Here is a 24,867-nt window from a genome sequence, read left to right as displayed (position 1 = left end):
TAAATACATTTCTATAGCAACATTTGTCTATTTTACATTTTCTTCCTCTGTTCCCATTCCTCAAAGAGGGAACATGTGGGTTAATAGAGAATGCAGCACTATTTATATATACAGTCATGGCCAAAAGTTTTGAGAATGACACAAATATTAATTTCCACAAAGTTTGCTGCTTCAATGTCTTTAGATATTTTTGTCAGATGTTACTATGGAATACTGAAGTATAATTACAAGCATTTCATAAGTGTCAAAGACTTTTATTGACAATTACATGAAGTTGATGCAAAGAGTCAATATTTGCTGTGTTGACCCTTCTTTTTCAGGACCTCTGCAATCCACCCTGGCATGCTGTCAATTAACTTCTGGGCCACATCCTGACTGATGACAGCCCATTCTTGCATAATCAATGCTTGGAGTTTGTCAGAATTTGTGGGGTTTTGTTTGTGCACCCACCTCTTGAGGATTGACCACAAGTTCTCAATGGGATAAAGGTCTGGGGATTTTCCTGGCCATGGACCCAAAATATCAATGTTTTGTTCCCCGAGCTACTTAGTTATCACTTTTGCCTTATGGCAAGGTGCTCCATCATGCTGGAAAAGGCATTGTTCGTCCAAACTGTTCCTGGATGGTTGGGAGAAGTTGCTCTCGGAGGATGTGTTGGTACCATTCTTTATTCATGCCTGTGTTCTTAGGCAAAAGTGTGAGTGAGCCCACTCCCTTGGCTGAGAAGCAACCCCACACAAGGCTTTTTTCCGGATGCCCCAAACAATCGGAAAAGGGATTCATCAGAGAAAATGACTTTACCCCAGTTCTCAGCAGTCTAATCCCTGTACCTTTTGCAGAATATCAGTCTGACCCTGATGCTTTTCCGGGAGAGAAGTGGATTCTTTGCTGCCCTTCTTGACACCAGGCCATCCTCCAAAAGTCTTCGCCTCACTGTGCGTGCAGATGCACTCACACCTGCCTGCTGCCATTCCAGAGCAAGCTCTGTACTGGTGGTGCCCTGATTCCGCAGCTGAATCAACTTTAAGAGACAGTCCTGGCGCTTGTGGGACTTTCTTGGGCGCCCTGAAGCCTTCTTCACAACAATTGAACCGCTCTCCTTGAAGATCTGATAAATGGTTGATTTAGGTGCAATCTTACTGGCAGCAATATCCTTGCCTGTGAAGCCCTTTTTCTGCAAAGCAATGATGACGGCACGTGTTCCCTTGCAGATAACCATGGTTGACAGAGAAAGAACAATGATTCCAAGCACCACCCACCTTTTGAAGCTTCCAGTCTGTTATTCGAACTCAATCAGCATGACAGTGTGTTAACGAGAGAATCACTGACATGATGTCAGCTGGTCCTTTTGTGGCAGGGCTGAAATGCAGTGGAAATGTTTTTGGGGGATTCAGTTCATTTGCATGGCAAAGAGGGACTTTGCAATGAATTGCAATTCATCTGATCACTCTTCATAACATTCTGGAGTATATGCAAATTGCCATCACACAAACTGAGGCAGCAGACTTTGTGAAAATTAATATTTGTGTCATTCTCAAAACTTTTGGCCACGACTGTACAGTACCAGTCAAAAGTTTGGACACACCTGCTCATTCCAGGGTTTTTCTTTATTTTTACTGTATTTTCTACATTGTAGAATAATAGTGAAGACATCAAAAACTATGAAATAACACATATGGAATCATGTACAGTTGAAGTCAGAAGTTTACATACACCTTAGCTAAATATATTTAAACTCAGTTTAACAATACCTGACATTTAATCCTAGTAAAAATTCCCTGTCTTAAGTCAGTTAGGATCACCACTTTATTTTAAGAATGTGAAATGTCAGAATAATAGTAGATAGTGATTTATTTCAGCTTTTATTTCTTTCATCACATTCCCAGTGGGTAAGAAGTTTACATACACTCAATTAGTATTTGGTAGCATTGCCTTTAAATTGTTTAACTTTGGTCAAACGTTTCAAGAAGCCTTCCGTTTGGTGAATTTTGGCCCATTCCTCCTGACAGAACTGGTGTAACTGAGTCAGGTTTGTAGGCCTCCTTGCTCGCACACGCCTTTTCAGTTGTGCCCACAAATCTTCTATAGGATTGAGGTCAGGGCTTTGTGATGGCCACTCCAATACCTTGACTTTGTTATCCTTAAGCCATTTTGCCATAACTTTGGAAGTATGCTTGGAGTCATTGTACATTTGAAGACCCATTTGCGACCAAGATTTAACTTCCTGACTGATGTCTTGAGATGTTGCTTCAATATATGCACATCATTTTCCCGCCTCATGATGCCATCTATTTAGTGAAGTGCACCAGACCCTCCTGCAGCAAAGCACACCACAACATGATGCTGCCACCCCCGTGCTTCACGGTTGGGATGGTGTTCTTCGGCTTGCAAGCGTCCCCCTTTTTCCTCCAAACATAACAATGGTCATTATGGCCAAACAGTCCTATTTTTGTTTCATCAGACCAGAGGACATTTCTCCAAAATGTACAATCTTTTCCCCCATGTGCAGTTGCAAACCGGCTTTTTTATGGCGGTTTTGGAGCAGTGGCTTCTTCCTTGCTGAGCGGCCTTTCAGGTTGCCTTTCAGGTTATGTCGATATAGGAATCGTTTTACTGTGAATGTAGATACTTTTGTACCCGTTTCCTCCAGCATCTTCACAAGGTCCTTTGCTGTTGTTCTGGGATTGATTAGGACTTTTCGCACCAAAGTACGTTCATCTCTAGGTGACGGAACACGTCTCTTTCTTGAGCGGTATGATGGCTGCGTGGTCCCATGGTGTTTATACTTGCGTACTATTGTTTGTATAGATGAACGTGGTACCTTCAGGCCTTTGGAAATTGCTCCCAAGAATGAAGTAGACTTGTGAAGGTCCACCATTTTTTTTCTGAGGTCTTGGCTGATTTCTTTTGATTTTCCCATGATGTCAAGCAAAGAGGCACTAAGTTTGAAAGTAGGCCTTGAAATACATCCACAGGTACACCTCCAATTGACTCAAATGATGTCAATTAGCCTATCAGAAGCTTCTAAAGCCATGACATCATTTTCTGGAATTTTCCAAGCAGTTTAAAGGCACAGTCAACTTAGTGTATGTAAACTTCTGACCCACTGGAATTGTGATACAGTGAATGATAAGTGAAATAATCTGTTTGTAAACAATTGTTGGAAAAATTCCTTGTGTCATGCACAAAGTAGATGTCCTAACCGACTGGCCAAAACTATAGTTTGTTAACAAGAAATGTGTGGAGTGGTTGAAAAACGGATTTTAATGATTCCAACCTTAGTGTATGTAAACTTCCGGCTTCAACTGTAGTAACCAAAAAAGTTTTAAACAAATCAAAATATAATTTATATTTGAGATTCTTCAAAGTAGCCACCCTTTGCCTTGATGACAGCTTTGCACACTCTTGGCATTCTCTCAACCAGCTTCATGAGGTAGTCACCTGGAATTCATTTCAATTAACAGGTGTGCCTTGTTAATTTGTGAAATTTCTTTCCTTATTAATGCGTTTGAGACAATCAGTTGTGTTGTGACAAGGTAATTGTGGTATACAGAAGATAGGCCTATTTGGTAAAATACCAACTCCATATTATGGCAAGAACAGCTCAAATAAGCAATGAGAAATGACAGTCCATCATTACTTTAAGACATGAAGGTCAGTCAATCCGGAAAATATCAAGAACTTTTAAAGTTTCTTCAAGTGCGGTCACAAAAACTATCAAGCGCTATTATGAAACTGTCTCTCATTAGGACCAAAATTAATAAAAAGGCTGAAATTTGGCATCCCTGTTGTACACTGAATATTTTGGAAGTATAAAGGTTTAATATCACAGAACTATTTATCTATGTGTAACAGTGTAGGTTCCGTCCCTCTCTTCGCCCCAACCTGGGCTCGAACCAGGGACCCTTGCACACATCAACAACTGACACCCCACGAAACATCGTTACCCATCGCGCCACAAAAGCCGCGGCCCTTGCAACGCAAGGGGAAACCCAAGTCTCAAAGCGAGTGACGTCACCGATTGAAACGCTATTAGCGCGCACCACCGCTAACTAACTAGCCATTTCACATCGGTTACATATGTAAAAAATGTGAATGACTTTGAAAACATTTTCCCCAAAACCAAAAAGTTTATGAAACCGAGAAATTCATGTTCAATTGTGTCAAAGGTTTTACAGAAGTCCAAAACTAAAATGACAGCATCTGAGTCAATTGCATCTGAAGACTAAACGAATGTTGGCGCTTAAGTGACGGCCCTTCATACATCTTTTGTTATAAACCAGAGAAATCAATTTGTAATCAATATTTAATAAAGTAATTGGTTTCCAATTGTCAATGAAAGAAGGGTATTTATCAGGATTCAGAATCAGTGAAATAAGGCCCTTTTTCATAGTGGAGACCATTTTACAATTTTCAGTGAAACCTTAAACATATTAAAAATAGGGTATTCTAGTATCTCCTAAACTGCCTATAGAATTAATCTGACAGGCCATCAGGGCCAGGTTATTTCCCTTTTTTCATTGAATTCAAAGCCTCTCTAATTTCTTCGATTGACACAAGTGTATCGCAAACAGTGGAACTAACCTTCAATTACAGGGACGTAATTCTGAATGTGGCAAATGTAGGCTTTCACTGCCATCTTCCTGAAATTGTGAGTTGTAAAGGTTTTCATAAAAGAACTTGACAAATGTTGATAATATCAGATATTGTAATGGGATTATTATTTAACATTATTTAACTAGGCAATTCTTATTTTCAAAGACGGCCTAGGAACAGTGGGTTAACTGCCTTGTGCATGAGCAGAACGGCAGATTTTGACCTTGTCAGGTCAGGGATTCGATCTCGCAACTTTTCGGTTATTAGACCAACGCTCTAACCACTAGGCTACCTGCCGCCTTAAATACATCATCAATTTTGAGTACCATGACAGATTGTATTTTGTAGTTTCTCCTTTCAAGTGCAAACAACTAGTTGGTGTTTCTTTTCGAGTTCCCAGTTGTTTCATGTAGAATGGCCTCTCAAAACGTCATATCCTGTTTGTGCGCGTGTGGAGGGTTGCTGTTCTGTCTGGTTTGGACGCGGCCTGCTGATTATAATTGAAGCACCAGCAATAACACGGGACTGAAGGTAAAAGCAAAGATTGTTATAACGTGAAAGGGAGAACAATAATGCCGGAAAAAAATACATATGAACTGTAATTCCAAATCATAACGATTTGTAATTCTTAAAAAGTTGACTAGTAACAACTAACGTACAATTCGCGAGTTCACCCGACCCACCGTTTTACTGTCTTGCTAGCTAACGTTATGCTAAGTTAGCTAACTAACCTGCAATAACACGCCGCCGTTGTGGGTAGAAAAACAAGCTCAGCTGGCATTCGTTGGTTATTTTTTGGAGGTTGTGTGATCACTGACAGAGATCAATACACCACCTTGGAGAATCTGCAGAGGATTTGCTACTTCGTGAGAGCGTTATCCAGTTTGCTATTATTTCGGGGAAAGGGTCTCTGGCTAAAGTATCTAAAGAAGTCAAGGTAAGGAGCTCATCGTCAGTCGACGCAGAACTCGAATGATTGATAACTAGCTGTTAGGAACTAACTAGCGAATGTTAGCCAGCTAGCTGCTAACAACCCAAAACTATAGGCAGTAAACCGTTAATTTACTATTCAATTAAAATGGCTTTATTGGCATGGGAAACATGTTTTCCATTGAAATAGATCATAAATAAGGGGAAATAACCAATACAAAATTTACAGTAAACATTACATTCACAAAAGTTTCAAATGAATAAAGACATTTTAAATGTCATATGGCAATGTATAGTGTCATAATGATGTACAAAAGGGAAAATAAATAAACATAAATATGGGTCGTATTTACGATGGTGTTTGTTCTTCACTGGTTGTCCTTTTCTTGTGCCAACAGGTCACAAATCTTTCTTCGGTGATGGCACAATGTGGCATTTCACCTAATAGATATGGCAGCAAAATTTAATATGTTTTCGATTTCTTTGTGGGTCTGCGTAATCTGTCTCTAATATGGTCATACATTTGGCAGGAGGTTAGGAAATCCAGCTCAGTTTCCGCCTCATTTTGTGGGTAGTGTGCACAAGCCTGTTTTCTCTTGAGAGCCAGGTCTGCCTAGGGTGGCCTCTCAATAGCAAGGCTATGCTCACTGAGTCTGGACATAGTCAAAGCTTTCCTTACTTTTGGGTCAGTCACGTGGTCAGGTATTCTGCCTCTGTGTACTCTCTGTTTAGGGCCAAATAGCATTCTAGTTTGCTCTGTTTTTTTTGTTAATTACTTTACACATGTGGCAAGTAATTATCTTTTTTGTTTTCTCATGATTTTGTTGGGTCTAATTGTGTTGCTGTCCTGAGGCTCTGTGAGGTCTGTTTGTGAACAGAGCCCCAAGACCAGCTTGCTTAGGGGACTTCTCTAGGTTAATCTCTCTAGGTGTTGACTTTGTTATGGAAGGTTAGGGAATCTTCTCTTCAGGTGGGTGTAGAATTTAACGTCACTTTTCTGGATTTTGATAATTAACGTTTATCTGCATAATTCTGCTCTGCATGCTTTATTTTGTGTTTTATGTTGTATAAGGAAGATGGATGTTTTTGCAGAATTCTGCATGCAGAGTCTCAATTTGGTGTTTGTCCCATTTTGTGAATTCTTGGTTGGTGAGCGGACCCCAGACCTCAACCATAAAGGGCTACGGGTTCTATAACTGATTCAAGTGTTTTTTTGCCAGATCCTAAAGGCCCTCATTGTCTTGTCTCTCAGTCCATGTTGGACCACCAACAGAGCTGCTGAAAATGACTAATCAAGCTACGTCTGTGTTGGTAAATAGCAGTTTGTTTGGTTGATAACGTTAATGTGAACAAATTGGTCACACAAATTTGGCTTTATCAAATATCTGGCTTTATTTTAGCATGTTTAGTAAGTAACTAGCAATCTACTAAGGTTAACGTTTTGTCTTGCTAACGTTGCTTAGTTAATGTTAGCTAGCTACGCTAGTTAGCTATTCATTTCAGTAGGCCATACAGGATGGCTAATTTGTAACTTCATTTTGTAAACAACAGTCATTGGTAGCTAGGTAGAGATAGCCAGATGGCTAGCTAACCGGCCATTGTTCACAGCAGGTCCTGCAGAGGCAAACTTAGTTCCGAGTGTGTTAACTAACCATTATCCATTGTTGTTCATTCACTCACACCTCCATGCAGTGGTGTCATTTTATCTGTCAACAACATTTTTACAAGGGGCAGGTGTAGATAGCAACCTAGCTGATTAAACTAAACTCCACTATTTACGATGAGTTGAGTCGGGTAATATCGATTCATGGTCACCGTTCGAGGTAACGTTACTCTGAAAAGGCCCGGTCATTTAAGGCTTGCCCGCTTCAGTTGAAGTAGCCTCATATGTTTCATGCAGTAATGTTATTTAGCTAAGTTATCACCCACAACCTAGTTTTTCTTTTGAAAGTAGCAACCTACCCACCTAGTTGATGCTGTTATTGGTGCTGTTTGAATTTGTATCAATTCAAGTGTCTTACTGGTACCCAGTTCTATCATCAAAATCAAGCCATTAAATAGCCCACATATTTACACTTGATTATTTTAATAATGGATTTGGACTTGACTAAGTGCAAGGGATCCATTTGATTTTATCTCTGCAAACAGACACCAGTCACTTCTGTGTAATGTCAGGCCCCTCCCACTGTTTATCATTTTATTGTGTTAACAAATGATCATTGAACATTTTACTACTCCTCTCCCAATAGAATATGGTTAGATCTATGTAGCCTATCCTGTAACAGAACGTGTTGTCCATTGTGTTTCTAGGAATTGATAATGCTGGTTCGCCTGTGGGGAGGCAGGTAGCCTAACGGTTAAAGGAAAGATTCACCCAAAAATTATCTTATGGTATTTGTTTCAATAGTCTCTATTTTGAAAGTTAAATGTCTTAAACTTGATTGCTGACATGCAAAACATTTTGGGACTATATTAATAATGAACTAATAGTTTATGGGTGGAGTTTTCCTTTTAAGAACTTTGGGCCGGTAACCAAAGGTCGCTGAGCTGACTAGGTAGAAAATCTGTCGATGTGCCCTTGAGCAAGGCACTTAACCCTAATTGCTCCTCTAAGTTGCTCTGAATCAGCATGTCAAATAAATGACTAAAATATATAATGTTATGCTATTTCTGCCATCTTGGAGATAGAAAGCAGAATGTTTTGGATCCCCACAGACGTCTGACCTATTAGTTGATGTAGGGAAAAGCTCATCTAAAGCGGAACAACTTCACATGTGATTCTTTGAAACTCACATGTCAATCTATTGGCCAAGAGACCAGTTGCCATGATGAGCTGCAGTTTGGATTGTGCTTTGTAGGTCTAATCTGAGATTTGACACTGCAGTGTTCAGACATGTTGCCCATCCCTTGGAACAAAACAAATCGCCAGTGACATACCAGCAGAGAGCTCATCTCTTTACCTGGCAACACCAGGTAGCCTACCTCCATCTGTCATTACGACTAGCATCATGCCATTTTCCTTTGAAATGTCAGTTGGAAGTCAGGGTAATGGGTAAACAAACCGAAAAGAGGCGACAGCTCAAGCTAGCTGCAAAAGGTTTCACTCAATAAGGTCATGTTACTACCATGATGGTAGCACTAATTCTGTTTGTCTTGTTCCTCTAGAGCAGTGGTTCCCAAACTGAGGGGTCGGCAGGAACTCGACTTACTCTTTAAAGTTGTAATTGTAGAATGCACCTTGGGTATTGCATCATAGATATTGTTTTAGTCACTCAAATATCACATGAATACACATGGCAAAATGTATAGAATTGCAAGAAAATTAGCTTTAAACCTGCAAAATTTCTCCACCAACAAGAGGGATGTGAACAGTTTGTGTCATCAGCAGTGCTTGTGCGCATAGAAATAGACGTGGAGAGTGCGCGGGGGGAGGCAGGATGTTCCCCAATGCTGGCATGGCGGCCCGAGTGAAAAGTTTGGATATCCCTGCTCTAGAGGACTTCACGTGTGTATGAGTTGGGTAAATGAGATAAGGAAGCAGCAGCAGGGGGTGGGGAGTTGAAAGGTAGCTGGCAGTTATTTGATTGTGTTGCCTAGTTGTGTAACAGCCGGTGGGTAGTGCATCACAAGGTGGGGATTATTTGGTAGTCCAGTGCGGTGCCCATGGTAACCGGGAGTACGGCCAGCCTGTGCCAGGGCAAGCTGAGACAGGTGGCCGCTGGGCTCTAACTGAACAGAGCTGGCTGCAGAACAGACACAGACCCAACACTTTCTGGTGATGAGGATTCACATACACACGGGCCAGAATCAGAAAGAGGAGTTGGTCAACACAGAGACTTGATGGTTTAATAAAAAAAAACATGTCAGCCTTGATGGTCCAATTTTTTTGCTCTCATTTTACACCTGCGTGCCTGTGAAGGCGTCCGCATGCTTCCCATCCAAAACGGTTTGGAACAGTTAGAGCATATGTTATGACATTTTGAACAGATATGTAATAGTTCATTGGATCAGTCTAAAACTTTGCGCACACACACACTGCTGCCATCTAGTGGCCATAATCTAAATTGCACCTGGGCTGGAATAATACATTATGGCCTTTCTCTTGTATTTCAAAGATGGTACAAAAACAAAACTCATGTTTATTTTCTTTGTATTACCTTTTACCAGATCTAATGTTAAATTATCCTACATTAATTTCACATTTCCACAAACTTCAAAGTGTTTCCTTTCAAATGGTATCAAGAATATGCATATCCTTGCTTCAGGTCCTGAGCTACAGGCAGTTAGATTTGGTCATTTTAGGCAGAAATTGAAAAAAGGGTCCGATCCTTAAGAGGTTTTAACAAACAATAGAGCTATGTACAAGGACTACTTTTAAAAATGGCCACTGAAAATGTTACAAACACATTTACAGTGCATTCAGGAAGTATTGACACCTTTTTCCGCATTTTGTTAAGTTACAGCCTTATTATAAAATTGATTACATACTTTTTTTCCCTCATCTACACACAATACCCCATAATGACAAAGCGAAAACAGGTTTTTAAACATTTTAGCAAATTTAGGAACACAATAAAAACAGTTTCATTATGTACATAAGTATTCAGACCCTAGCATCCCGAGTGGCGCAGCGTTCTAAAGCACAGCATCGCAGTGCTATCTGCATCACTATAGATCCTGATTCGATCCCAGGCTGTGTTCCAGCCTGTCTCGACCGCGAGACCCATGTGGCGGCGCACAATTGGCCCTGCGTCGTCTGGGTTAAGGGAGGGTTTGGCCGGCCGGTTTGTCCTTGTCCCATCTCGCTCTAGCGACTCCTGTGGTGGGCCGGGCGCAATGCACGCCGACACGGTCGCCAGGTGTACGGTGTTTCCTCCGACACACTGGTGTGGCTGGGTTCTGGGTTAAGCGTGCGTTGTGTCAAGAAGCAGTGCGGCTTGGCGGGGTCATGTTTCAGAGGACGCACGGTTCTCGACCTTCGGCTCTCCCGAGTCCGTACGGGAGTTGCAGCGATGGGACAAGACTGTAACTACCAATTTGGATATCATGAAAAAGGGGTGAAAAAATATAATAATTATTCAGACCCTTGGCTATGAGACTTGAATTTGAGCTCTGGTGCATCCTGTTTCCACCTGTGGTAAATGCAATCGATTTGACACGATGATGAAAGGTACACACCACAGTTGACAGTGCATGTCAGAGCAAAAACCAAGCCATGTGGTCGAAGGAATTTTCCGTAGAGCTCCAAGAGAGGATTGTGTCGAGGCGCAGATCTGGGGAAGGGTACCAAGAAAATTCTGCAGCATTAAAGGACCAAAGAACACAGTGGTCTCCATTGCTCTTAAATGGAAGAAGTTTGGAACCACCAAGACTCCTCCTAGTACTGAGCAATCGGGAGAGAAGGGCCTTGGCCAGGGAGTCGACCAAGAACCCGGAGCACCAAGTCTAGGTCCAAAAGGCAGCTTCTACCCCTAAAGCAATAAGGCTCCTAAACAGCTAACCAAAGGGTGACCCAGACCCCTCTTTTATGCTGCTGCTACTATCTGTTTGTCTTTCCATAGTCACTTTAACTCTACCTACATGTACATATTACCTCAATTACCTCGACTAACAGGTGCACCCACACATTGACTCTGTACCGATACGCCCTGTATATAGCCTCGCTATTGTTATTTTTCTGCTGCTGTTTAATTAATTATTTGTTAATTTTATTTTCTATTTTTTTTAACTGTTTTCTTAACTTCTTAAAGCATTCTTGGTTAAGTGCTTGTAAGTATGCATTTCACTGTAAGGTTGCATTTCACTAAGGTTGTATTCGACACGTGACAAATACTATTTTATTTTGATTTGAACCCGATGGTCACTCTATAGAGCTCCAGAGTTCCTCTGTGTAGATGGTTGTCCTTCTGGAAGGTTCCCCCATCTCTGCAGCAGCAATCAGGCCCTTATGGTAGAGTGGCCAGACGGAAGCCACTCCTTAGTAAAAGGCACATGACAGCCCGCTTTGAGCGTGCCAAAAGGCACCTAAAGACTCTTAGACCACCAAGATTCTCTGGTCTGATGAAACCAAGATTGAACTCTTTGGCCTGAATGCCAAGAACCACTACTGGAGGAAACCTGGCACCACCCCTACTGTGAAGCGCGGTGGCCGCATCATCTGTGGAGATGTTTTTCAGTGGCAGGGACTGGGAGGCTAGTCAGGATCGAGTGAAAGCTGAATGAGGCAATGTTCAGAGATATTCTTGATGAAAACCTGCTCCAGAGCGCTCAGGACCTCAGACTGGGGGGCGAAGGTTCACCTTTCAATAGGACAACGACTCTAAGCACACAACCAAGACAACAAAGTCTCTGAAAGTCCTTGAGTGGCCCCGCCAGAGCCTGGACTTGAACCCTATTGAACATATCTGGAGAGACCTGAAAATAGCTGTGCAGCGACACCCCCATCCAACCTGACAGAGCTTGAGAGGATCTGCAAAGAATGGGAGAAACTCCCCAAATACAGGTGTGCCAAGCTTATAGCGTCATACCCAAGAAGACTTGAGGCTGTAAATTGCTACCTAAGGTGCTTCAATAAAGTACTGAATAAAGGCTCTGAATACTTTTATCTACAGTTGAAGTCGGAAGTTTACATAACTTAATAAGTGTATTAAAACTCGTTTTTCAACCACTCCACAAATTTCTTGTTAACAAACTATAATTTTGGCAAGTTGGTTAGGACATCCACTTTGTGCATGACACAAGTCATTTTTCCAACATTGTTTACAGACAGATTATTTCACTTAAAGTTTCTCACAATCTGCATGTTTTATGGGCAAATGTTTGCTCTTTTGGGGGTGGGGGGGCGACTATGTTACTGTACTGTCCTGAGCATTAACGACTATGTTGGATAACATTTACATGAAGGACATGATTATTGTTGTCTCTTGCTAGGCACGTGAGGTTGTCACGACTGCTAGGGTTGGCGCAATTGTAGCGCAGTATTAAAATGATCCTGAGCCAAGCAGCTGAATTATGAAAAGTGATTTTTAACCTTAAGATGGTATGAATTCTACAAAAAAATACTTTAAATAGCCTTGCTGTCCTGTAGAGCAATGGTTTCCCAACCTTTTTCAGTTACTGTAACACCAAGTACATTTTGTTATGTCCAGAGTACCACTGAAGTACCCCCTTATGTATATTCTACCAGTTAGACTATGGTCTCATGAGTCTTCTCAAGTACCCCCAGAGGTGGAAAGACGAATAAGTTGCAAACAAAATATTCTGGGAACCATCAGACTACTCAAGATGTTTTGAGAGGGAAAAAATGGTCATGCAGAGACAGGGGTGTAACTGTAAACATTGGTTATGTACAGAAATAGCTACTGTAATTTCCAGACTATTAAGCGCACCTGAATATAAGCTGCACCCACTGAATTTAAAAAAAATTGTCTTTTTGCACTGCGTAAATTCCTCACGCTGCTGTTTCCAACGTCTTATCGACTCATTAAGACCAAGCTCCCGTGCAGCAGCTCTATTTCCTTTTCCAACAGCTAGATCAATCGCCTTCAACTTGAAAGCTGCATCATATGCATTTCTCCGTGTCTTTGCCATGATGAGGGTGACAAAATGACTACCGTAATCAGAATGATGGGAAGTTTGAGAGCGCTCTATTTAATCTAAACCGTATACAAAAAAGTTGTTTGACCTTAACCCGTTCGGCAATTTCATTGGTCTAATGAAAGCTTCATGCCGGCAAACCCTGAGCACGTCACAGAATGTGTTTTTTGGGAGGAAAAAAAATTGAAAGGTGGAAAAATCCATATATTAGCCACGTCATTGTTTATGCCGGAATTTACGGTATATATGACGATAATATGTAGCCTAGGAAGCCAATAATGGCTGCTAGATATGCACTAGGCTATCCCAACCATGAAGCACGGGGTGGCAGCATCATGTTGTGGAGGTGCTTTGCTGCAGGAGGGACTTGCACACTTCACAAAATAGATGGCATCATGAGGCAGGAAACTTCTGTGGGGATATATTGAAGCAACATCTCAAGACATCAGTCAGGAAGTTAAAGCTTGGTTGCGAATGGGTCTTCCACTTCGTGGGAAAATCTAAAGAAATCTCAGACCTCAAAAAACATTGTAGACCTCTACAAGTTTGGTTCGTCCTTGGGAGCAATTTCCAAACGCCTGAAGGTACCACGTTCATCTGTACAAACAATAGTACGCAAGTATAAACACCATGGGACCATACCGCTCAGGAAGGAGACGTGTTCTGTCTACTAGAGATGAATGTACTTTGGTGCTAAAAGTTGCGTGGATGTATTGAAGCAACATCTCAAGACATCAGTCAGGAAGTAAAAGCTTGGTTGTAAATCGGTCTTCCAAATGGACAATGACCCCAAGCATACTTCCAAAGTTGTGGCAAAAGGGCTTAAAAACAACAAAGTCAAGGTATTGGAGTGGCCATCACAATGCTCTGACCTCAATCCCATATAAAATGTGTGGGCAGAACTGAAAAAGCGTGTGTGAGCAAGGAGGCCTACAAACCTGACTCAGTTACACCAGCTCTGTCAGGAGGAATGGGCCAAAATTCACCCAACTTATTGTGGGAAGCTTGTGGAAGGCTACCTGAAACAATTGACCCAAGTTAAACAATTTAAAGGCAATGCTACACTCAATTAGTATTTGGTATGTAAACTTCTGACCCACTGGGAATGTGATGAAAGAAATAAAAGCTGAAATAAATCATTCTCTCTACTATTATTCTGACATTTCACATTCTTAAAATGAAGTGGTGATCCTAACTGACCTAAAACGGGGGATTTTTACTCGGATTAAATGTCAGGGATTGTGAAACTGAGTTTAAATGTATTTGGCTAAGGTGTATGTAAACTTCCGACTTAAATTAAATGTGATTTGTCTAAACCCTGTTTTTGCTATTGTGTGTTTTTAAAATTGATTTAATTAGATTAAAGCTGTAATGTACAATCCCTTACACTTCCATTGTACAGGTGATCATCACAAAGTAGCCTTCTGCCGTTGTAATCCTACGTTTTTTTTGTATTTTTTTTCATGTCGCCTAAGTTTACAGTTATTCTTTATTACTTTTCGAGATGGAAAAACGTGTTAACTATGTAGAGAAGATAATGGACCTAATATAAAATGTTTTAATATAATATAATCTTTAAGAACTAACAAAATAGAAGCTTGACAGTCAGGGAGAATAGAATATTCCAAAAACAATGAATTTAGAAGTATTAATTTTATGTTTTGAGGAAAAGAACACTGGGCAAAATCTATAGAATTGCAGGAAACTAGCTTTAAAACGGCAAAATGGTCTCTCAGCTCAATGGAGAAATTTGTACAATTGCAGGAAATTGGCTTCTGCGGCGCCAAGATGGGGTGCCTCTAAAATGTAGCCGCCCCGACGATCAACCACGCTCATTGCCACACCCCCTGCCACGCAACAGTGTTTTTCCTATCTGACAGTGCCTCTTATTTCCAGTTTACATTACACACACATCTTGGGAAGTGATGTTTATGTAATCGTCATGCGGGCAATTATTTTCCATTGTCATAAGCCAACACAGTGACATGTTTTCATGATCATCAGTATTCAGTTTTTCATTTTTTTTATAATCAATGAAAATGTATCCTCTTTCAATTGTGGCTAATATCTTTTATCTTTGTGGTCTTTCTGTCCCCTAGGTATTGAGACGTTTTTGTCAGAGACACATCTGACGCCCTTCGCCAACAGTCACAGCTCCCCTTCCCCCCCTATTCCCCCTGTGACCCCACCCTGACACCCAGCAACCCTCCGTCCTCTGCCCCAGCATGAACGACATCAGTGTGGTCAGAGAGGGCTGGCTCCATAAGAGGGGTGAGCTGAGCTTCACTAGTTGCTGTTTCACTGTCTGTTACTCTGTTTCTAAGACACTGTGTCCAATTTACTCAGAATTAGTTAAACATAAACCCTAATATGTATGGCCCTTGTGCCCCTCTAACTCCTGCTCTCCCCCCCAATCTAACGCCCGGCTCTCTAACTCCCTCTCTCTAACTACCGCTCTCCCCCCTCTCTCTAACTACCGCTCTCCCCCTCTCTCTAACTCCTGCGCTCTCCCCCCTCTCTCTAACTCCTGCGCTCTCCCCCCTCTCTCTAACTACCGCTCTCCCCCCCTCTCTCTAACTCCTGCGCTCTCCCCCCTCTCTCTAACTCCTGCGCTCTCCCCCTCTCTCTAACTCCTGCGCTCTCCCCCCTCTCTCTAACTCCCGCTCTCCCCCCTCTCTCTAACTACCGCTCTCCCCCCTCTCTCTAACTACCGCTCTCCCCCCTCTCTCTAACTCCTCGCTCTCCCCCCTCTCTCTAACTACCGCTCTCCCCCCTCTCTCTAACTACTCGCTCTCCCCCCTCTCTCTAACTACCGCTCTCCCCCTCTCTCTAACTACCGCTCTCCCCCCCTCTCTCTAACTACCGCTCTCCCCCCCCTCTCTCTAACTACCGCTCTCCCCCCCTCTCTCTAACTACCGCTCTCCCCCCTCGCTCTCCCCCTCTCTCTAACTACCGCTCTCCCCCCCTCTCTCTAACTACCGCTCTCCCCCCCTCTCTCTAACTACCGCTCTCCCCCCCTCTCTCTAACTACCGCTCTCCCCCCCTCTCTCTAACTACCGCTCTCCCCCCCCTCTCTCTAACTACCGCTCTCCCCCCTCTCTCTAACTACCGCTCTCCCCCCCTCTCTCTAACTACCGCTCTCCCCCCTCTCTCTAACTCCTGCGCTCTCCCCCCTCTCTCTAACTACCGCTCTCCCCCCTCTCTCTAACTCCCGCTCTCCCCCTCTCTCTAACTACCGCTCTCCCCCCTCTCTCTAACTACCGCTCTCCCCCCTCTCTCTAACTACCGCTCTCCCCCCCTCTCTCTAACTACCGCTCTCCCCCCTCTCTCTAACTACCGCTCTCCCCCCTCTCTCTAACTACCGCTCTCCCCCCCCTCTCTCTAACTCCTCGCTCTCCCCCCTCTCTCTAACTCCTGCGCTCTCCCCCCCTCTCTCTAACTACCGCTCTCCCCCCTCTCTCTAACTCCTGCGCTCTCCCCCCTCTCTCTAACTACCGCTCTCCCCCCTCTCTCTAACTACCGCTCTCCCCCCTCTCTCTAACTACCGCTCTCCCCCCTCTCTCTAACTCCTGCGCTCTCCCCCCCTCTCTCTAACTCCTGAGCTCTGCAGGAGAGTACATTAAGACGTGGAGGCCGCGGTACTTCATCCTGAAGAGTGATGGCTCCTTCATCGGCTACAAGGAGAAACCAGAGATGTCGTCCGACCACAGCCTCCCACCCCTCAACAACTTCTCTGTGGCAGGTTGGTCTCTGTCATTTTTGGGCCAACTTCTAGAGCCTGGTGGTACTTGGAAGAGTTGCTTGGTGGTGTTCACACAGATTGGCTCTCAAAGTTTTTTTTATTTTGTAGATTATTAAAATTATTCCTTGTGTTTCCTCTCCTGGAATCCTCTCCTCACATCATAAGGTGACGTTTTGAGGAGGTTTAGAGAAGACCGGAGGAGAGGAATGGAGGGATGACTATTGAGATTCACCCACTGTCTACAGTAGCACACTCTAACCTCTCTATTACTCCCTGTCTGCAGAGTGCCAGCTGATGAAGACAGAACGGCCCAGGCCCAACACGTTTGTCATACGCTGCCTACAGTGGACCACAGTCATAGAGCGCACCTTCCACGTGGAGAGTAACGAGGAAAGGTGAGAACGGAAAGGTCCAGAGGCAGGGACAACATGGAAGAGTTGAATGGGTGTTTGTTTCTCTGTAAACTGGGCAATGCCCTCCTTCTCCAAGTTGTATTATTTTTACTAAACCAACTTTCAGGATTAGAGGTCTGCAATTGACCCCATTAGTGGCCTCAATTGACCTCATTAGTTTATCACCCTCATCCCCACCGTATCCACACACGCACACTCAGCCAATGTACATTCATGTCTTTTGGGCTTGAAGTGATCTACATTTAACCTCTTCTCTCCTTCCAGGGAGGAATGGATGCGGGCGATCCAAGCGGTGGCCAACGGCCTGAAGACGCGAGAGGAAGAGGCGCCCATGGACATCACGTTTGGCTCCCCCAGCGACTGCAGCAGCATGGAGGAGATGGAGGTGGCCATGTCCAAGTCCCGCAATAAAGTGGTCAGTGTCCTCCTGTCCCCCTAGCAGACCTGTCACTGTCCCCCTAGCAACCTAGCAGACCTGTCACTGTCCCCCTACCAACCTAGCAGACCTGTCACTGTCCCCCTACCAACCTAGCAGACCTGTCACTGTCCCCCTACCAACCTAGCAGACCTGTCACTGTCCCCCTACCAACCTAGCAGACCTGTCACTGTCCCCCTACCAACCTAGCAGACCTGTCACTGTCCCCCTACCAACCTAGCAGACCTGTCCCCCTAGCAGACCTGTCCTCCTGTCCCCTAGCAGACCTGTCCCCCTAGCAAACCTGTCCCCTTAGCAGACCTGTCCTCCTGTCCCCTTAGCAGACCTGTCCTCCTGTCCCTCTAGCAGACCTGTCCTCCTGTCCCCCTAGCAGACCTGTCATTCCCCCTACCAACCTAGCAGACCTGTCCCCCTAGCAGACCTGTCCTCCTGTCCCCCTAGCAGACCTGTCCCCCTAGCAAACCTGTCCCCTTAGCAGACCTGTCCTCCTGTCCCCTTAGCAGACCTGTCCTCCTGTCCCCCTAGCAGACCTGTCCTCCTGTCCCCCTAGCAGACCTGTCCCCCTACCAACCTAGCAGACCTGTCCCCCTAGCAGACCTGTCCTCCTGTCCCCCTAGCAGACCTGTCCCCCTGCCCTAGCAGACCTGTCCTCCTGTCCCCCTAGCAGACCTGTCCTCCTGTCCCCCTAGCAGACCTGTCCCCCTACCACTCCTGTCCCCTTAGCAGACCTGTCCTCCTGTCCCTCTAGCAGACCTGTCCTCCTGTCCCCCTAGCAGACCTGTCCTCCTGTCCCTCTAGCAGACCTGTCCTCCTGTCCCCCTAGCAGACCTGTCCTCCTGTCCCCCTAGCAGACCTGTCCCCCTACCAACCTAGCAGACCTGTCAGTGCTCTTTGTGTTTGTCCAACAGCCCTCCTCTAGATGTGGCTGCTTTTGTCCATTGGAAACTCTGTATCCTAGTTCTGAATATCTCCTCCTTAGTAACAGTACCTCATCACAGCTGGTTTACCATCTCCCTATGTGACCTGGGCCATAGTGTGTGTTGGTGCGTTTTCTGCTCCATTCTCTGCCCGTTCTTCATCTAAAACCGTTGTGCAGGTCTATGTAAACTCTTTATTACTTATACTCTGTAATTGTCATGGTCAAATAAATCCTGTCATCCAAACTGTCTTGAATAAGCCTGAGATCTGAACTCTCATGGTCTTTGTCCCCCCCCCAGACCATGAGTGACTTTGACTACCTGAAGCTGCTGGGGAAGGGAACGTTTGGTAAAGTGATTCTGGTGAAGGAGAAGGCCACAGGAATGTACTACGCCATGAAGATCCTGAGGAAAGAAGTCATCATCGCTAAGGTAACCATTTGGCATCAAAGGAAATGACAGTCGCTAAGACAGAGGCGTCCAAATGGTTCCTTATATATGGCGCTACTTTTGACCGGTACCCATAGGGTGCCGGTCAAAAGTAGTAGTGCACTATATAGGGAAAAGTGTTCCATTCTGTACGAGGCCAGACTTCTGCACCATACCCATGGAAGTATGCTGCTTTTGATGACTGTTACTTCTTGGTTCTATTGTGGGTTCTTGAGTGGCTCAGAAGTCCAAGTCCAGCTGTACACTGCTGGGTGAATGTCTGTCCCTCATGGTGTTTTTGTATGACGTGTTCCATAAGGATGAGGTAGCACACACGGTAACAGAAAGCAGAGTCCTTCAGAATACAAGGCATCCCTTCTTAACGGTGAGTTCCTATCTGACGTCATCTGACCTTACTGAACACTAATTACAACATTTCGCCAAGGAGCCACCTGATTCAAATGTGGTCATTAATTCTGACTCTACCCCCTCCCCCCTCCCACACAGACACTGAAATACGCGTTCCAAACACATGACCGGCTATGCTTTGTGATGGAATATGCAAATGGAGGAGAGCTGTTCTTTCACTTGTCGCGAGACCGTGTGTTCACAGAAGACCGGGCACGGTTCTACGGTGCAGAGATTGTGTCTGCGCTGGAGTACCTCCACTCACGGGACGTTGTCTACAGAGACCTTAAGGTAATGGTCGCTTCCCTGTCTGTCTACCAAATGGGACTGGAAGTCTGGCTGATGTTTCCCTGACTCGCTCATACATTTACAAGCACCTCCTCACATTGAAAGTATATTCTCAAGACTAACATTTCGCACAATACGAAATATGGTCTGTTTTCCTGGACCCAGATGAAGCCTAGTCTTGGACTAAAAGTGCTTCTGAATTAGTCTAGGACTAGGCTCAATCCTACCACAGACTGCTTAATCTGGGTCAAGGAAAACAGCCCATATTTCCTATTGTTTGAGGTGTTTCCATAGTGTTTTACCCATTTCATATGTAAATACTGTATTCTAGTCAAGTCCATTCTATTCAGCTATAGCTGTGTGTGTGTGTGTGTGTTACTATTCTATCCTACGTATTCTTCAGATATACTACATATTCTGTCCACTTACTGTCCATAAAGTCTATACATCCCATCATATATAAATATGTGTATGCGACAATACATTGTGATTTGATTTGAGCACCAGCCTCTTGGTGAAAAGCCTGTAAGTCTGTGGTACATTCTACAGTTAGCTGTCATGTCAGCGGTGGTGTTTTCTGCTGCTGACTCTCCTGTGGTCACTCACTCTTCGTTCTCTCCGGCTTCCTCTTTCTCTCCCAGCTGGAGAACTTAATGCTGGATAAAGATGGACACATAAAGATCACAGATTTTGGACTGTGTAAAGAGGGAATCACAGATGGGGCTACCATGAAGACCTTTTGTGGTACTCCAGAATACCTTGCGCCAGAGGTACAGCACAGTGAACACAATCATACATTCTAGTTGTGCTTTGAACAGTACATGGCAGTGTGTCCAGTTAACAATTCCAGATGCATTCCTTGCTGGTTTCTCGTCTTGGATTGGTTTACAGTCAATAATTCTCTATCCAGCAAAGAATGCTTAACAGACAAGTTAATAACTCTACCATTGGAAAGTAAATGATTATCAACAGGAATAGACAGCCGGTCTGCAAATAGTTCATTGTTCACATTGCAACAGATGTAGAAAGAGACACAGTGCCATGGCTTCCATAGAATTGGATTTGCTATTTCTCTTTGTCAGTTGTCGCTCTCTCCCCCTCTCCTCCAGGTATTAGAGGACAATGACTACGGCCGAGCGGTGGACTGGTGGGGTCTGGGTGTGGTCATGTACGAGATGATGTGCGGTCGACTACCCTTCTACAACCAGGACCACGAGCGGTTGTTTGAGCTCATTCTCATGGAGGAGATCCGCTTCCCCAAGAACCTGGCCCCCGAAGCCAAGGCCCTGCTTGCTGGCCTGCTCAAAAAGGACCCCAAGCAGAGGTAGGTGTTTCTGTCTTTTATATTTATGTATATATTTATTTATTTATTTTAGAAAATAGTGACGATGCTGATGATGACTGATAATTTTGTAGGCTTGGAGGTGGACAAGAAGATGCCAAGGACGTGATGACTCATATGTTCTTCACCACCATCAACTGGCAGGATGTGGTAGAGAGGAAGCTCTTGCCTCCCTTCAAGCCCCAGGTGACGTCGGAGACGGATACGCGGTACTTTGACGATGAGTTCACGGCACAGACCATCACCGTAACGCCCCCGGACAAGTGTGAGTTGAGTGTGTCTGTCTCTGTGTTTGTCTCACTGTTAAAAATATTTTTTATTGTGGAAACAAAAATAAAAAATGTCCTTGTTTGTGTATTAAATCTCCTGGTTCTGTCTACTCCAGACCACAGCTTAGACGCAGAAGACCAGGACCAGCGCACACACTTCCCTCAGTTCTCTTACTCCGCCAGCATACGGGACTGACCTCTCTCGCGCACACACTCACATGAGCAGGCAAGCTAACACACGTTCACACACACTAGCACTGCTGGGGAAATGGGCGAGCGCGCGCACACAAACTGACACACTCTCAAACAAACACTCGCACAAGACACACACACACACACACACACACACCGGGAAGTGGTGAAAACATGGATCCTAGAACATGACATGATGACTGACCTCAGCAGGCCTGTGTGGATAGACTGGCGGCCCTGTCTCTCATTCTGACGGGACCAGGTGGAACAGGACAGGGCTGCCCTTGGCCATGCCTGCAGGACCCCGCCTGTCTGCCCTCCACACTACTACTACACTGGGCACATCAAAACATCGATAACACTTTACCATCCCTGGGTTATGCCAGCAAATACCACCTCACCACCAGCCAAACGCATGCTGCACCTGTCCAACACACACAAACACTCTGACAAGCAACACATCAATCCTCTCATACACTGCAGATGTTTTTTTTACTACTGGATAAAAAAATGGTTTTAATAATCCAAACAAATGTAGAAACACATGAAAGAACAAGAAAAATATGTTGGAGGGTGAAAAATATTTAAACTCATTTTTATTTTGATTGTTACGGTTTTAAAAGCCATATTTCTGCAACTTACAAGTGCTCTTGCTGAAACTTGCTGTTACAAATCGTGTGGACTGTTCCTACAGAGGGAAAGCGGAGTGGGAGTGGGGTAAGAAGAAGTTGGTGTGTGTGTACCTCGAGGGGTAGCCATTTCTCTGCTTGCACTGTGTATATGAATGGTTTTGAGTGTGTGGAAGAGAATGTATGAACAACCATTTGAATTTCAACATCTGTTTTATGTTTATGCATCTGCATGGATATCTTTGGATTCTGCATGTCGGCTAAACAAGGAGAAGGAAGGACACTACAGCACAGTCAATGAGAGTTTTAAAGGGAAAAGAGAGGTGGTGGAGTTGTTGCTTCAGCAGCCCTGTGGATTGACTTTTTCCCCTGGTGGTTAGAATGGTCATGAGAAAGATCTGTTGTTTTTTAAATCATTGGAATGTTCCCATATTTAAGGATGAAAACATTTTAATCATGGATCAATTATTATTTGTGATGAGGCCAAGCTAGACTCATCGCAAGGTTGATATTGAAGGTTGTGGTTGGTATTTTTTAGTAATATAAGACAGACTAAGCCTTTAAGCCTTTTTTGCCTTTAAAAAAAAAAGATTCCTTCACTCATGGAACATTTCATTTGTCTTTGTTTTTGATTTAAGTTGTTCCCTTTTGGTCCACCTATTCCATAACTTTGGAAGACATTGTCTCAATTATATATTATATTAAATGTGTGTGTGTGTGTATAAAACAAGTTTAAACATGTTGATTTTTCTTTAGGTTGTTAATTTTGATCATTCATGTGTTCCTTTTTTGTGTGTGTGTACTCATGCACAGCAGCAGGTTGTGGGGCATTGTATAACAGTCTGTGCTCTGTACCTGTATCCTCCGTACCTCAGTGGGTTAGTATAGTCTGACTGCTGTACTCCAAGCCCGAGGCTATGGGAAACATCCCTCCACCATCCCTTGTTGACTAAGGCCCATATTCAGCCCCGGTAAATGCAGCTTCAGAAACGGCAGGACCGGATTTCAGGAACAACCTCCCTCTGATGGACCTCTCATGTTGTCTTCAATGTTAGGACGGCCACGAGGGGGTGCTGAAGACCTTTTGCAATGTTGACACAGGCAGTAAAGCCAAACGGTCTCTGAACCTTGTTGCACTCTGTCTCAATAAAGTGAACATGCTTTGTCTAGTAGTGTGTACAACTAACATGCAAGCCAACACCCCTGGCCTCTCTTGTAGGCTTTACCCACAGACAATCGATATGGAACTCTTCACTGGCAATGTAAATACCAAAAAGGCTTGATGAATGCATCATTTATAGGCTAGAAGAGGGGAAATCTGCAGCTTTGTAGATAGAATGTGAGTTGTAGCTTTACAATGATTACCTTGCTTCTCTGTATTTTGAATGTGATCAATATTCACAAATGTCATATCGCAATGCTGGGGTACCAAGAATTCTTAGCTTGTTATTGCGTTGAGGTTTAGCTGGGGAGGAGCTAAGGTAAGCAATGTTTTAGGGAGAAGACTATGTCCTGGTAGACAACTTCAGCCCCCTTGTTGCAAGATTTTACATTGTGACAATTATGTGCCAGTAAAGACTTTTACTGAAATAAGTGTTTGTCTCTTTTTTTCATTTGGGTTACCGGCTTCAATATCCCATATGCTACCTTCTGCCGTTGTGCCCTTGAGCAAGGCACTATACCCCTCATTTTTCCCGGTGTGCTGCTTTGCAGCAGCCCCTGCTCCCAGCCTGTGATGTGTAAGAGGACTGAGCACGCCCCCGTTCTCATCGACAGGGCTGCAGTGGAGCGGGTTGAGAGCTTCAAGTTCCTTGGTGTCCACATCACCAACAAACTAACATGGTCCAAGCACACCAAGACAGTTGTGAAGAGGGGATGACAAAACATGTTCCCCCTCAGGAGACTGAAAAGATTTGGCATGGGTCCTCAGATCCTCAAAATGTTCTAGAGCTGCACCATCGGGAGCATCCTGACTGGTTGCATCACTGCCTGGTATGACAACTGCTTGGCCTCTGACCGCAAGGCACTACAGAGGGTAGTGCGAACAGCCCAGTACATCACCGGGCCAAGCTTCCTGACATCCAGGACTTCTATACCAGGCAGTGTCAGGGGAAGGCCTGAAAAATTGTCAAAGACTCCAGCCACCCCAGTCATAGACTGTTCTCTCTGCTATCGCACACCAAGTCTCGGTCCAAGAGGCTTCTAAACAGCTTCTACCCCCCAAGCCATAAGACTCCTGAACATCTAATCAAAATGGCTACCCAGACTATTTGCACTCTGTATCTGTACCCCCCCTGCATATAGTATCGCTATTGTTATTTTACTGCTGTTTAATTACTTGTTACTTTTATCTCTTATTCTTAAATTGTTTTTAACTGCATTGTTGGTTAGGGGCTCGTAAGTAGGCATTTTACTGTAAGGTCTACACCTGTTTTATTCGGCGCATGTGACTCATGCATTTTGATTTGATGTGTGTCCGTTTGGGTATCGTGACAACAAAAATGCAAATAGACTAATAAAGCAAGCATTGTATTGTAAAAGTTTTGAATTACAAATTGATTGATGTAGGCTAATTCCTCATCAGCCAAATGTATGCTGAATATGTAAGAGTGTAAACTGATCAGGGATCAATCGCACACATGCAAATCATGACGTCTACGTCCCCCAACTCCAATTAGTC

General features: G+C 44.0%; 1 protein-coding gene across 2 annotated transcripts; it reads left to right on the top strand.

The window, feature by feature from the left end:
• Positions 1–4,836: 4,836 nt before the first annotated feature.
• On the top strand, positions 4,837–23,777 carry akt2 (v-akt murine thymoma viral oncogene homolog 2). 2 transcript variants are annotated; one of them, XM_014163328.2, is made up of 12 exons: positions 4,837–5,127; positions 15,222–15,393; positions 16,733–16,864; positions 17,148–17,259; positions 17,542–17,692; positions 18,931–19,062; positions 19,379–19,444; positions 19,567–19,758; positions 20,397–20,525; positions 20,865–21,079; positions 21,172–21,362; positions 21,483–23,777. In XM_014163328.2, the coding sequence occupies exons 2-12, from the start codon at positions 15,348–15,350 to the stop codon at positions 21,560–21,562; spliced, it is 1,446 nt and encodes a 481-aa protein (XP_014018803.1). In that variant the 5' UTR covers positions 4,837–5,127; positions 15,222–15,347; the 3' UTR covers positions 21,563–23,777. The 2 variants fall into 2 exon arrangements, with proteins under 2 accessions (XP_014018803.1, XP_014018804.1); XM_014163329.2 differs by having other exon boundaries at positions 5,027–5,533.
• The last annotated feature ends 1,090 nt before the right edge of the window (positions 23,778–24,867 follow it).

The sequence above is a fragment of the Salmo salar genome, chromosome ssa20 (assembly GCF_905237065.1).
Source record: "Salmo salar chromosome ssa20, Ssal_v3.1, whole genome shotgun sequence".
Taxonomy (NCBI): domain Eukaryota; kingdom Metazoa; phylum Chordata; class Actinopteri; order Salmoniformes; family Salmonidae; genus Salmo; species Salmo salar.
Note: the sequence above shows the minus strand (reverse complement) of the source record. Positions and strands in the feature narration are given on the sequence as shown.

Excerpts from the sequence above, each read along its gene's own strand:
- akt2 (XM_014163328.2), top strand. The coding sequence starts at position 15,348 with ATGAACGACATCAGTGTGGTCAGAGAGGGCTGGCTCCATAAGAGGG. Across the intron at positions 20,526-20,864 it reads CAGAATACCTTGCGCCAGAG|GTATTAGAGGACAATGACTA; the intron begins GTACAGCACAGT and ends CCTCTCCTCCAG. Across the intron at positions 21,363-21,482 it reads CGTAACGCCCCCGGACAAGT|ACCACAGCTTAGACGCAGAA; the intron begins GTGAGTTGAGTG and ends TGTCTACTCCAG.